The 11,035-nt window shown below is 40.4% G+C and overlaps 2 protein-coding genes across 8 annotated transcripts in view; both read right to left on the bottom strand.

Moving 5' to 3' along the window:
- Positions 1 to 2,987, bottom strand: part of LOC111442737 (cleavage and polyadenylation specificity factor subunit CG7185-like) — a 6,356-nt gene extending 3,369 nt beyond the window's left edge. For both annotated transcript variants that reach the window (XM_023080246.1, XM_023080247.1), the window contains exon 1: positions 371 to 2,987. In XM_023080246.1, the coding sequence (XP_022936014.1) occupies positions 565 to 2,739 (2,175 nt within the window). In that variant the 5' untranslated portion in view covers positions 2,740 to 2,987 and the 3' untranslated portion in view covers positions 371 to 564. The remainder of the gene's footprint in view (positions 1 to 370) is intronic.
- Positions 2,988 to 3,936: 949 nt separating this feature from the next.
- LOC111442735 (pentatricopeptide repeat-containing protein At5g55840) lies at positions 3,937 to 10,751 on the bottom strand. 6 transcript variants are annotated; one of them, XM_023080240.1, is made up of 5 exons: positions 7,051 to 10,751; positions 6,791 to 6,935; positions 6,298 to 6,682; positions 6,128 to 6,208; positions 3,937 to 4,641 (listed from the first exon to the last, which is right to left on the bottom strand). In XM_023080240.1, exon 1 carries the CDS (start codon positions 10,482 to 10,484, stop codon positions 7,218 to 7,220), a length of 3,267 nt encoding a protein of 1,088 aa, XP_022936008.1. In that variant the 5' UTR covers positions 10,485 to 10,751; the 3' UTR covers positions 3,937 to 4,641; positions 6,128 to 6,208; positions 6,298 to 6,682; positions 6,791 to 6,935; positions 7,051 to 7,217. The 6 variants fall into 6 exon arrangements, with proteins under 6 accessions (XP_022936008.1, XP_022936009.1, XP_022936010.1 ...); XM_023080241.1 differs by having other exon boundaries at positions 6,128 to 6,429; positions 6,602 to 6,682; XM_023080242.1 differs by having other exon boundaries at positions 6,128 to 6,429; positions 6,641 to 6,682.
- Between the last annotated feature and the right edge of the window lie 284 nt (positions 10,752 to 11,035).

The raw sequence follows: 11,035 nt of genomic DNA, 5'->3' as shown, positions 1-11,035 counted from the left end.
AAAAAAAAAAAAAAAAAAAAAAAAACCATTTAATTATAAAGAAATGCTAACCTTGATAATTATCCAATGGAAATGTAAACATAGTGAAAAATGAGGTCGGTAAAACAACAATAGAAGGTATAAATATAGTAATAAAGTCAACAATGGTATTAGTTCTAAAAACCAAAAACCTACTATAGCTGCACCAAGAGGAAATTTCATTAGAGCATTAATAGAGTAAACATCCATTTCTAAAGGGATGCAGTTTCGAACAACGTCGTTAATTAGCATGTCCATATTTCAAGACCTAGTATACAAAACGAAGCCAACAAAATCGACCAGAATTTAATATTGGAAATTTGGGAAAAGGAAAAGGATTGTATGAACTTACATTTTTTTGCAAACAATCAGACCATGCTCCTGTAGGTAGAGAGACATACGCCGAGGTTCAGACAATAAACAGCATAGGCAAAAGAGCAATGATGAATCAACGAGCCCAGAACTTCGAAGAGAGAACCCAAATGAACATGGAAAGCAATACTCTATATAGTTTAAACATTAAAGCATGTATGCTGAATTATTCAGCTACTCAGAAGTAAGCCTCCGCCTCTTCCCATAATCAGCATCCCTTGTTCTAGAACGATTTTCTTCTTCTTGTGGTAATCGGGACTTGCTATGAGTCCTTGACGACCGTCCCCTTTCCCAATCCTCGTCATGCTCTGGCTCCCGGTCTCTGTACCTATGATGATCAGAATATCTGTCCCTATCTTCCTTGTACCTATCACGGTCACGATCCCTGTCACGGTCACGATCACGATCATGATGGCCCCGCTCATAATCTCGAGATCGTTCCTTATCCCGATCCCGATCCCTATCCTTGTCCCTTTCACGACCTATGTCTCTATCATCACGTGGCCTTCTATCTGGCCAATCATGGTCAGGCCCCGGATCCTTTTCTTTGGATCTCTCTCTATCATCTCGATACCTTCTATCAGAAGACTGTGACCAATCCCTTTCGGATCCTCTATCTTTCTCCTTTGCAGAATTTGCCCAGGCTCCTCTTTCATGACTACCTTCACCATATTGCTGGTCAGACCCAGCTTCTTCTCCATAACTAGACTCGCCAGCTCTCCCTCCACCATGCTCTTCACTGCCCCATCCCCCCATACTAGGGTCAGACCACATTCCCATATTAGGCCCATCAACACCCGATGTTGGCATCATCCCCATTCCATTCATAGGCATACCTCTTCCAAAAAATGCTGGGTTCACATGAGGAGCTACTCCAGGAAGGCCAACACCCCCAACAGGGGGAAAGGATGATAAAATTCCAGAGAAAGGGGGAGCCGGAGCTCCAGGAAAACCACCATATGTGCCCATTCTTCCCATGGGTGCACCAAAAGATGGATCAAAACCTTGACCCATCATTGACTGCGGATGCAACAAAGGAGGGGTGGCACCCATTCCTTGACCAAAACCATTTCCACCATTTCCCATTATACCTCTGCCACCCATTCCACCACCCCTATTCCTCATTGGGCCAGCAGGCCCTCGACCTCCCATTCCATGTGCATTACCTCTTCCCCAATTACCTCTCCCAGAACCTCTGTTATTATCACCACCTTGATAATTACCACCCGTCGCAATGCTACTTCCACCCATTTTACCTACAGTATCATTAGGACCTCTCCTTGCTTGAGGATTAGTAGCTTGGGCCATCTGTTGGTTCCTGTTCACTTGGGCTTCTCCCATTCTCTTCACACTAAATGGTGATGCATATGCAACAACACACGGCCGTCCATTAAACATATGCCCGTTCATCCCCTCCTTGCAAGCCGTGGCAGCAGAAGGATCATAAAACTCAACCTGGCAGTAGCCTTTAGATTTCCCACTGGCTTTCTCGTCAAAAAACTTAACCTCCTTCAACGGACCATACTTACAGAGTTCCACCTCCAGCTCCGCATCTGTAGTCCACCAATGTAAATCCCCAACAAACAAAATGGTTCCACCTCCACCTCCACCTCCACCTCCCCCTGCATTCCCCACATTACCGAACCCATTTCCACCAACCCCATTTACATTTACGCCACCACCTTGCCTTAGCAAACCTTCGTTTTCTACGCTCACTGGATTTCCTAAAACTCCGCCCTGCTGCGCTTGGTGGTGGTGCTGTGTCTGTTGCTGTGGCTGTGGCTGTGGCTGTGCCGGTGGCTGTAGCTGTTGCAGTGGCTGTGGCTGTTGCTGTGGCGGAGCCTGATGCGCAGCAACATTATTACTACTTCGCTCCTCCAACTCATTGGTTTTACTCCCCTGTCCTAATTCAACCCTAATCCCACCTCCACCACCCATAGGTGGCCCCGATCCCGCCCCAACTCTGATAGCCATCTCATTTGTTCTTAAATCTGGAATCTGATTGTAACCCTCAGTTACTCTTTCCGCAACACTGTGCCCACCATCTCCCAAACCAGGAACATCAGTCGTACCTCCGCCAAAACCAGGTATCGAAGCACCGGAAGTGGGTGGTACAGCAGCAGGAGGCTCCATCTTAGGCTCCTCCTCGCTCTTGAAACCCAAATCATCGTTTTTCCTCAACGACTGAAGAAACCCCTCCCCAACGTTAACATCGTTGTACAAGTCCTCATATTCATCCTCATCTTCGCCTAAGAAACCATCATCAGCAACGGCAGAAATCGCCTCGTTCCGATGAAACTGATCAATCTGATCCGCACCCACACCAAGCCCTCCCTCTCCTTCATCCATTTCTAGCTTCTTCAACGACCTCCTCTAGCGATTCATTCAAATTCAGAAATCGAATGCAGGAAACATCAAAAAGTCGATTAAAGCACTTACGAGATGAATTTAAAAGTAAGCAAGACAAGATAGAACTCAGATATCAAAGCCCCAATTACGGAACAAGTGCAGAAGAAAAGAAGAAGAACACACAAAGAGGGGAGAGAGAGAGAGAGAGAAACCCTAATCTGGAATCGCGCGTGGAAATCTTGGCAGAGTTTCCCTCGTCATCCTCTTGGAATGACTTTGTCATTTGCTAAAGTACGCCGTTTAACGTTTGACGCTCACGATAGCCAATTGCTCAAATTCGCCCCATAAAAGTTTAAAAAACTCAAAAATTAAAATTTTAAAAATTTTAAAATTAAAATATTCATGATTTTTATATGAAAAAAAAAATTATAAATATAAATCTTATTTAAACTGATAATTAGCATTTTACATTGTTTTCAATAAGTTTAATTTTTTTTAAATATTGATATTAACCATTTATTTTATGATAGAATTAATGTTGATTTGTTTAAATTTTCAACCCATATTTTAATATTTAAAAAATTATTATATAGTTTTTTAAATTAAAAAATATATTAAAGACGAGTTTTACACTCTTGTGTAGATCAAGATAAAAAAAAAAAAATTGAAACGTTACGTAGTTTAAACCACCGTTCTTAAAAAATTGAGCTTAAAGCTCCATGAAAGAACCCTCCTCTTTTGTGTCGGATTGTTCGTTCATTTAGGGTTAATTTGCCTGGATAATCCATTTCAACCTCAATTTTACAAATATATCTAATTTTACTAGAATTTTTAAATTATTCGTAAACTCATGAAATGTCACTTTTTAGTAGTTTCTATCGTGTTTAATATGTAATCGCGAAATGATGGAAACTAACATACAAACGCAATATTACAAATAATCACGACATGTATGTCATAGTGACATGAAATTTTGTCCTTTCCTTGGTTTTGCCTACGAGACAATCGCAGGTCCAGAGTCCATATCAAGCTAGAAACAAAATACACCCATTGTCAAACAAAGAAAAAGCTTGACAAAAAAAACCGGCTTCGCTTAATGGTCTCTTGTATGACCCATTTTTCGTGCTTAGACCCACCCAAGTTTAGCAGCCCGAAAATAGGGGAGAACCCACTGATGGGCATCTATTAGTGCTCTAGCGAAAGTCTAAGCCAATAATTGGCTAAGATCCGTTCCTCAAAAGAAATGACAAATAAGACCCCACATAGCATCATCTGACAAGTTAGGCAACCCAATGTTCTGACGAGGCTCCGCTTAACAGTCTCTTGCATGGCTCATTTACCCACCCAAGTTTAACAGCCTGAAAACAGGGGAGAACCCACCTACGCGCGCCTTCTAGTGCTCTAACGAAAGTCTAAGCCGATAATTAGCTAAGATCCGTTCCTCAAAAGAAATGACAAATAAGACCCCACATAGCATCATCTGACAAGTTAAGCAACCCAATGTTCTAACAAGGCTCCGTTTAACGGTCTCTTGCATGACTCATTTTTCGTACTTAGACCCACTCAAGTTTAGCAGCCCAAAAATTGGGGAGAACCCACCTACGTGCGCGCCTTCTGGTGCTCTAACGAAACTCTAAGTCGATAATTGGCTAAGATCCGTTCCTCAAAAGAAATAATAAATAAGACCCCTCGTAGCATCATCTGACAATTTAGGCAACTCAATGTTCCGATAAGGCTCCGCTTAATGGTCTCTTTCGGTCCAAATAAGCCCTTACTAGATATTTTTCAAAAGAAAACATTTGAGATATGAAGACAGCTCACCTCAGTTACTCCATTTAGCATTATCCATGTGTTTTACTCTCCTTTATTTGTAGCTTGCCCCTCACGGAATAGAAAAGCTCCCTGAAAATGTATCAGTAATTAGAAAAACCTCAGCTCCAAAATTCATGTACAGTTTTTTAGTGTCTTTTCTTAAATGTTGTTTACAAAATATTAATGAATCGTACAACAATGTAAGCTTAGATGTCAACAACAAAAGCAAGCTTCCAAAAGAAGACTGAAAAGAAAGTAAAGTTCGGCACCGGAGACAGAGGAGTTTTCTCGAAAAAGGAAATTTTCATCGAATGGCTTCAGTTCAACCCCATTTCAATTAAAGGTCATGAAAACTGCTGTAACAGCCTAAGCCCACTGCTAGCCGGCATTGTCTTCTTTGGGTTTTCCTTTCGAACTTTCCCTCAAAGTTTTTAAAACATGTCTACTAGGGAGAGGTTTCCACACTCTTATAAAGAATGCTTCGCAACCGATGTGGGATCTCACAATCCACCCCCTTCGAGGTCAGCGTCCTCGCTGGCACTCGTTCCCCCCCTCCAATCGATGTGGGATCTCACAATCCACCCTTCTTTGGGACCCAGCGTCTTCGCTGGCACTCATTCTCCATTTCAATCAATGTGGGATCTCACAATCCACCTTTCTTTGGAACCCGGCGTCCTCGCTGACACTCGTTCCTCTCTCCAACCGATGTGGGATCTCACAAATTGTCTTACGGTATATTCAAGCATTTTAACTAATATATTGAACCAACATAGACTTCTTCACCAAAAGGGTAATCACTATAAGCAAAAATGTACCATTGTTCCTTTCAATTGATCTGATACTAACAAAAATTTGTAACATTCAATTAAAAATAAAAGAAGATCCAAAGCAAAAACATAGACAAACAAATTTGAGAGTGGCATTTTTTTGGTGGTGCTCATCAGTAAAAAATAAGTTGAAAATGTACAAATAGGCGAGAAACCCCACTCTAGCATACACGTTTTAAAAACCTTGAGGAGAAGCCCGAAAGGGAAAGCCCAAAGAGAACAATATCTGCTAGCGATGGGCTTGGGCCGTTACAAATGGTATCAGAGCCAGACACCGAGCGATGTGCCAGCGAGGAGGCTAAGTTCCAAAAGGGGTGAACACAAGGCGATGTGTCAGCAAGGACGCTAGGTCCCAAAGGGAGGAGGATTGGGGGTCCCACATCGATTGGAGAATGGAACGAGTGCCAGCGAGGATGCTGGCCCCGAAGGAGAACGAAGCATTTTTTTTATAAGAGTGTGAAAACCTCTCCCTAGCAGACACGTTTTAAAATCCTTGAGGACAATATCCGCTAGCGGTCGCTTTGAACAACGTTCTCTTTCTTTTAGAGACATAAGTATCATTGGAAGGAATTGAAGGATTATTCAACCAGTAAGCTCATCAAAACTAGAGAAAAGTTCCTCAAAAGTGTTGGTAAAACGAAAATCAAGAACATAAATGATTTAATAATTTGAAAGTGGATAATAACGAACAATAAATTTGGAGACATGGATTCATCTAGTATTTCAGACCATAACGAAGGAGCACTGACCTCTGTTGTACTCTGTCTGATGAGTTGGAGCTACTCAATGCATTGGCTCGTGAGGAGCTCGAGCAACTTCAAGGCTACAAGCTAGGGAGGGGAAGCGAATCTTTTGTCATTTGTATCGAGTCAAACGTTCTCTTATTAGTTTCTAAATGTTCACAATGAGGGCTACGTACCTAATCTTTATCGTTGAGATCGGGCTGAAGGTGTCCACCATGGTTGCAAATGTTACGAGACCTGGTTCTTTTCCACTTGGTAGATGGAGGCAGATGACCATTAGCAAAGCACGATCAGCTCACGGTGGTAGTCTACGATGGGGAGTCGTGAGAAATGGAACATTTCAGCTATGCCAATACTTAAAATTTGACATTTAGGAACGATTTGTATCAGACAGGTTTAACTATGAATGATTTGTATCACGTAACCGTAAGATATCTTCTTAAAAACACAAACACGTGATCTTTTAAAGAGAAGACTCACGTATCCGCATAATCCCATAACATCGATAACGATATATACCTCTGTGCTTCTTCGTTCGCAACACCCATAGTTGAGAAGCATCTGCCACAAAAAAAAAATGTGTAAAAGGTAAGGTAGAAGGCAGCAAATGTAGCTTAAATCTCAAAGAAATAAGGAAACATAAAGAACATCCAAAGAGAAGAATGATACAGCAATGAAAGAGGCTTTAGCAGCTAATACCAGCTGATGCTGCCTTATTTGGCTCTTTGATCCATTTGCTCTTATGTATATTCCCATTAAACGTTCGATCGTACAAATTTCACGTTAGCCAAGCAAGCACATGAATGCAATACACCTCGAGGAAATGAAAAGACATTTCAGTACACAGATAAAAAAACGTTCTCGAGCAAAAAATACAAAAAGGTTACAGTTTTTTTTTTGGAAAAAAAAAAGCATAAGGCAAGCCTAACCTTAAAGCCATTATGCGATAGCCTCTTGTTTGTATCAGATCGATATTGAGTTCCATATCCTCTGTTGTTTGGTCGCCTATGATACTAGGACCAATAGGTCAAAAAAGGGTAGATATACTCGTCCATCCCATCGAGCACTAGATTTTTCCTTGCGCTCACAATCTATTTCAATGGTATTTTTGTTTGTTTTTGGCTTTATTTCCTTGATTGAACCTCAAAGAGTTCAGTTTATCCAACGCAACTACGAAATTCCTGCACGAACTTTGGGACTTCCCATCCGAATACCCAGAAATTAATCCTCTATCATTCAAGTCCTTGAGAAGTACTTCACCCCTAGAAACATACTGTTCGGTACTAATAGCAGCAACTAGAACTCTGTAGGTGGTCATATTCGGCCAGAGACGTTTCTGTTTCATCTCTTCGTAAAGATCGAGTGCAGCTATAACATCACCTTTAGCACAATAATCAGAAATGAGAACATTGTAAGTAATTACATCAAGCTTCACATGATAATGCTCCATAAGGCTCTTCAAATTTTGTGCCTCCTTAAAATTTCCTTTTTTGCATAAGACGTGCATCAAAGTTGTAAACGTGCTGGTAGTAGGGAGTTTCTGCATCCGAAGCATGCTTCGAAGAATCCACATTGCCTCTTCAATCTTCCCGCAAAGTGCAAGCCCTCGAACCATAGCACACTCTGCAGCATCATCCGAGCTAACACCTAGTGCCACCATCTTATCTTTCAATTCAAACGCCCCTTGTATGTTGCCCACTCGACACATTCCTTTCATCAAAGTGCAATATTGTCCAAACGTAGGGATGAAACCCTTTTCAAGCATTTCAAGCATAAAAACGAACGAATTTTGGGAAACCATCCTTCTAATAAGTCCATCAGTAATAGCTTTTTGTGTGTCTGCATCGAGAGTAACTCGATAAACTTCCATGTTATTCGTCAAATCGATGACGTTATCCAGCTTATTGATTTCGCAACACTTTCTAATGAGCATATTAAATGTCACGTCATCAATAGTAGAACCTTCTGCAATTACCATTTTCAACATCTTAATTCCAAGTTCCAACATACCATGGTTGCAAAGTCCAAGTATAAGAGAATGGTATGTTAATCTGTCAGGTAAAAAGCCACTTCTCCTCATACGTTTATATAACACAAAGCACGTCATTATATCCTGTCCTCTGGAATATGCACGTAATAATATGTTAAATGTAGTCAAGTTAGGTGTTACGTTCGTGTTGTTCATAGTTGAAATGAGAGAACGGACACTAAACCCTTTTCCCATCCTTGAATATCCATCTATAATCGAATTAAGCGCAATTGAATCTAACGAGAGGCCTTTTCCCTCCATTTCCTGCAAAAGAAATACTGCTGCCTTTGACTGGCCAGCCTTGAAGAGGCCATCAATCAAACAGGTGTAGACAATTGAATTCAATGATAGAACGCCTTTTTGCACGAGTCTTGCCAAGAACACGATGGCACAAACCAATCTCCCGTTTCTAATCAAACCGGCCAGAATATTAGTGTATGTATAACTATCAGGGAGAATATTATTCTGCATCATCACATCAAATAGGTGAACTGCTTCCAGTAAATTTCCTGACTTACTTATCTCGACAATTAACGTGTTATACGATATAGTATCCACACCCAATGGAATACAATGAAGCTTCTTCAATAGTTGTCTTGCTTCCCGAAAATTCTTTCCCCTACATAACGCTTTCAAAAGACTGCCGTAGGTGAACGGACTAGGGTGATGACCACAACTAATCATTTTATCAAACACTGAAAACGCCCTTAACCCGTCTCCCACATTTGCATATCCATTTATGATACAATCAAATGTAATAGAATTAGGTGCAAGACCAATCCTACTAATGTGATGCACAAATTCCTCTGCTTCTACTAGTTTTCCATTTTCACAAAGAGAAGTGACCAATAAATTACATGTGAATATGTCAACATTCTGCCCACTCAGATTCATAGCAGCATAGAACTTCATCGCTTCGTAAACGTTTCCAGCCTTACAAGAGTTATATACTAATGTAGAGAAAATAACAGTGTTCGGAACGAGTCCTGCTCTATACATTTTAGACATAATCTCCTTCGCCTTCTTAATATTCCTAGCTTTGCAGAATCCATTTATAAGCACTGAAAACGTTATGATATCGGGATCAACACCAACCTTACACATCTCACTTAGTAATTCAAAGGCTTCATCAAGCAACCCATTTCTGCATAAGCCATCCATCATCACAGTATATGCGATAAAATTAAGAGATGTTCGATCAATTCTAAATCTCTCCAAAATATTCCTGGCCATGTCAAATTTCGCACCCTTGTACAGTCCATTTAAAAACGTTCCAATCGTAACCTCATTAGGCCTCACGTCATTCACTTCCATCACGTCCAAAACTCTCAAAGCTTCTTCAAAATTACCATCAATGCAGTGTCCATTAAGTAGAATATTGTAAGTTATAAGATTTGGCGAAAGATTAAGCTCTGTCATCTCACCGAAAACCCGAGTAGCAACCCCAATCTTTCCCTCTTTCACAAAGCCACTAATTAAAGTATTGTAAGAAACTTCATTAGGAGTTATCATCTTCTTCCTCATTTTCTTCAAAACTAAATACCCTTGTGCACTTCTACCGTTTCTACACAAACTATCGACAAGCATATTGTAAGTACACACGTCCGCCCGAATTCCCTTCCCTTCCATATGATGAATAAGCTTAAGTGCAGATTTAAATCTTCCTTTCTTACAACACCAACTAAGCAAGGTATTATAACTAACTATCGTCGGAACATAACCATTCCTCTCCATCATTGTTAAAGTATGAACAGCTTTCTTAAGCTTCCCTTGCACACATAGAACATTCATCAATATATTAAAACTCGAAACATTTGGACGAACTCTACTGGTAAGCATTTCCTTAAAAAAAGACCAAACCAAGTGAGCTCTACAGTGCTTCACCATGGAAGCCATGATCATGTTACAAGTATAAACAGATGGCTTAAACCCACGAATGATCATGGAAGAAAAAGTATTAACAGCATGCTCAATCATTCCTTGTCGCAAATAAACTCTAATTAAAAGGTCAAAAACTGCTGGATTTGAGCTGCAAACAGGGTATGTATCCATAAGAACACCAAAAAGAAAATTCGACCCAGAATTTCTCAGTGATAGATGTTTCAGAATTGATTTAGCATGATCGTATAATCTAGCTTTAACGAGTATATGAGTAGTAATACCGAGTATATGCGTGCGGTGATTGGGTTCCAAACCAGGCTGTTTGATAATCCACTTGAGGAATTTCCACGCTAGAACTCCATGAATCGGTCTGAGTGAAGCGGACTTATAGTTCATGTGATTCAGTGACTCCCAGCGACCAACGGTGAGGATTGTGTAAATGCTCTTCTCCATGGAAGCATTCGAGAGCGACGAGACTAATTAGGGTTTCCCGCGGCGCGGATTTCTCATGAGAACTGAGAATTTCTTCACCTCTCTGAAATTCTCTAGATTGTGAGGGGATTTTCGATGCTTCACATGTATGAATTCATCAATTTCACGGCGACGAGTTCAAATTCAATGACTAGCAGGCAATGTATCTTGGTTTCATAATCGGAACCAAAATCTTGCATAACATGCATCATAAATCTACGAATTCACCAACCCAAAATATAAAGTCTCTCAAAATTATAAAAAAGAAATTCAAGAACATTTATTAGTTATCTGGTGTTCATATAATTCGATAATCCGATTCACTCAAAGATTTAATTGTCTGTTCATGGGACTGAGTGTGAAGAAATCTGTATCTAGAAGACAGTTTTAAAACTGTAAAGCTGATGGCGATAACTAGCGGGTCCAAGCCGACAGTATCAAATACTGAGACCAATCTTAGCATTTTGTTTATTTGTTTTCACGTCTGTTAAATTTTATTGTCAACTCATGAACCATTTAGTTTGAACGTGATT

This window comes from Cucurbita moschata, unplaced genomic scaffold, assembly GCF_002738365.1.
Source record: "Cucurbita moschata cultivar Rifu unplaced genomic scaffold, Cmos_1.0 Cmo_Scf00005, whole genome shotgun sequence".
In the NCBI taxonomy this organism is placed as follows: domain Eukaryota; kingdom Viridiplantae; phylum Streptophyta; class Magnoliopsida; order Cucurbitales; family Cucurbitaceae; genus Cucurbita; species Cucurbita moschata.
The sequence above is the reverse complement of the archived record's forward strand: the minus strand, read 5'-3'. Positions and strand labels throughout refer to the sequence as shown.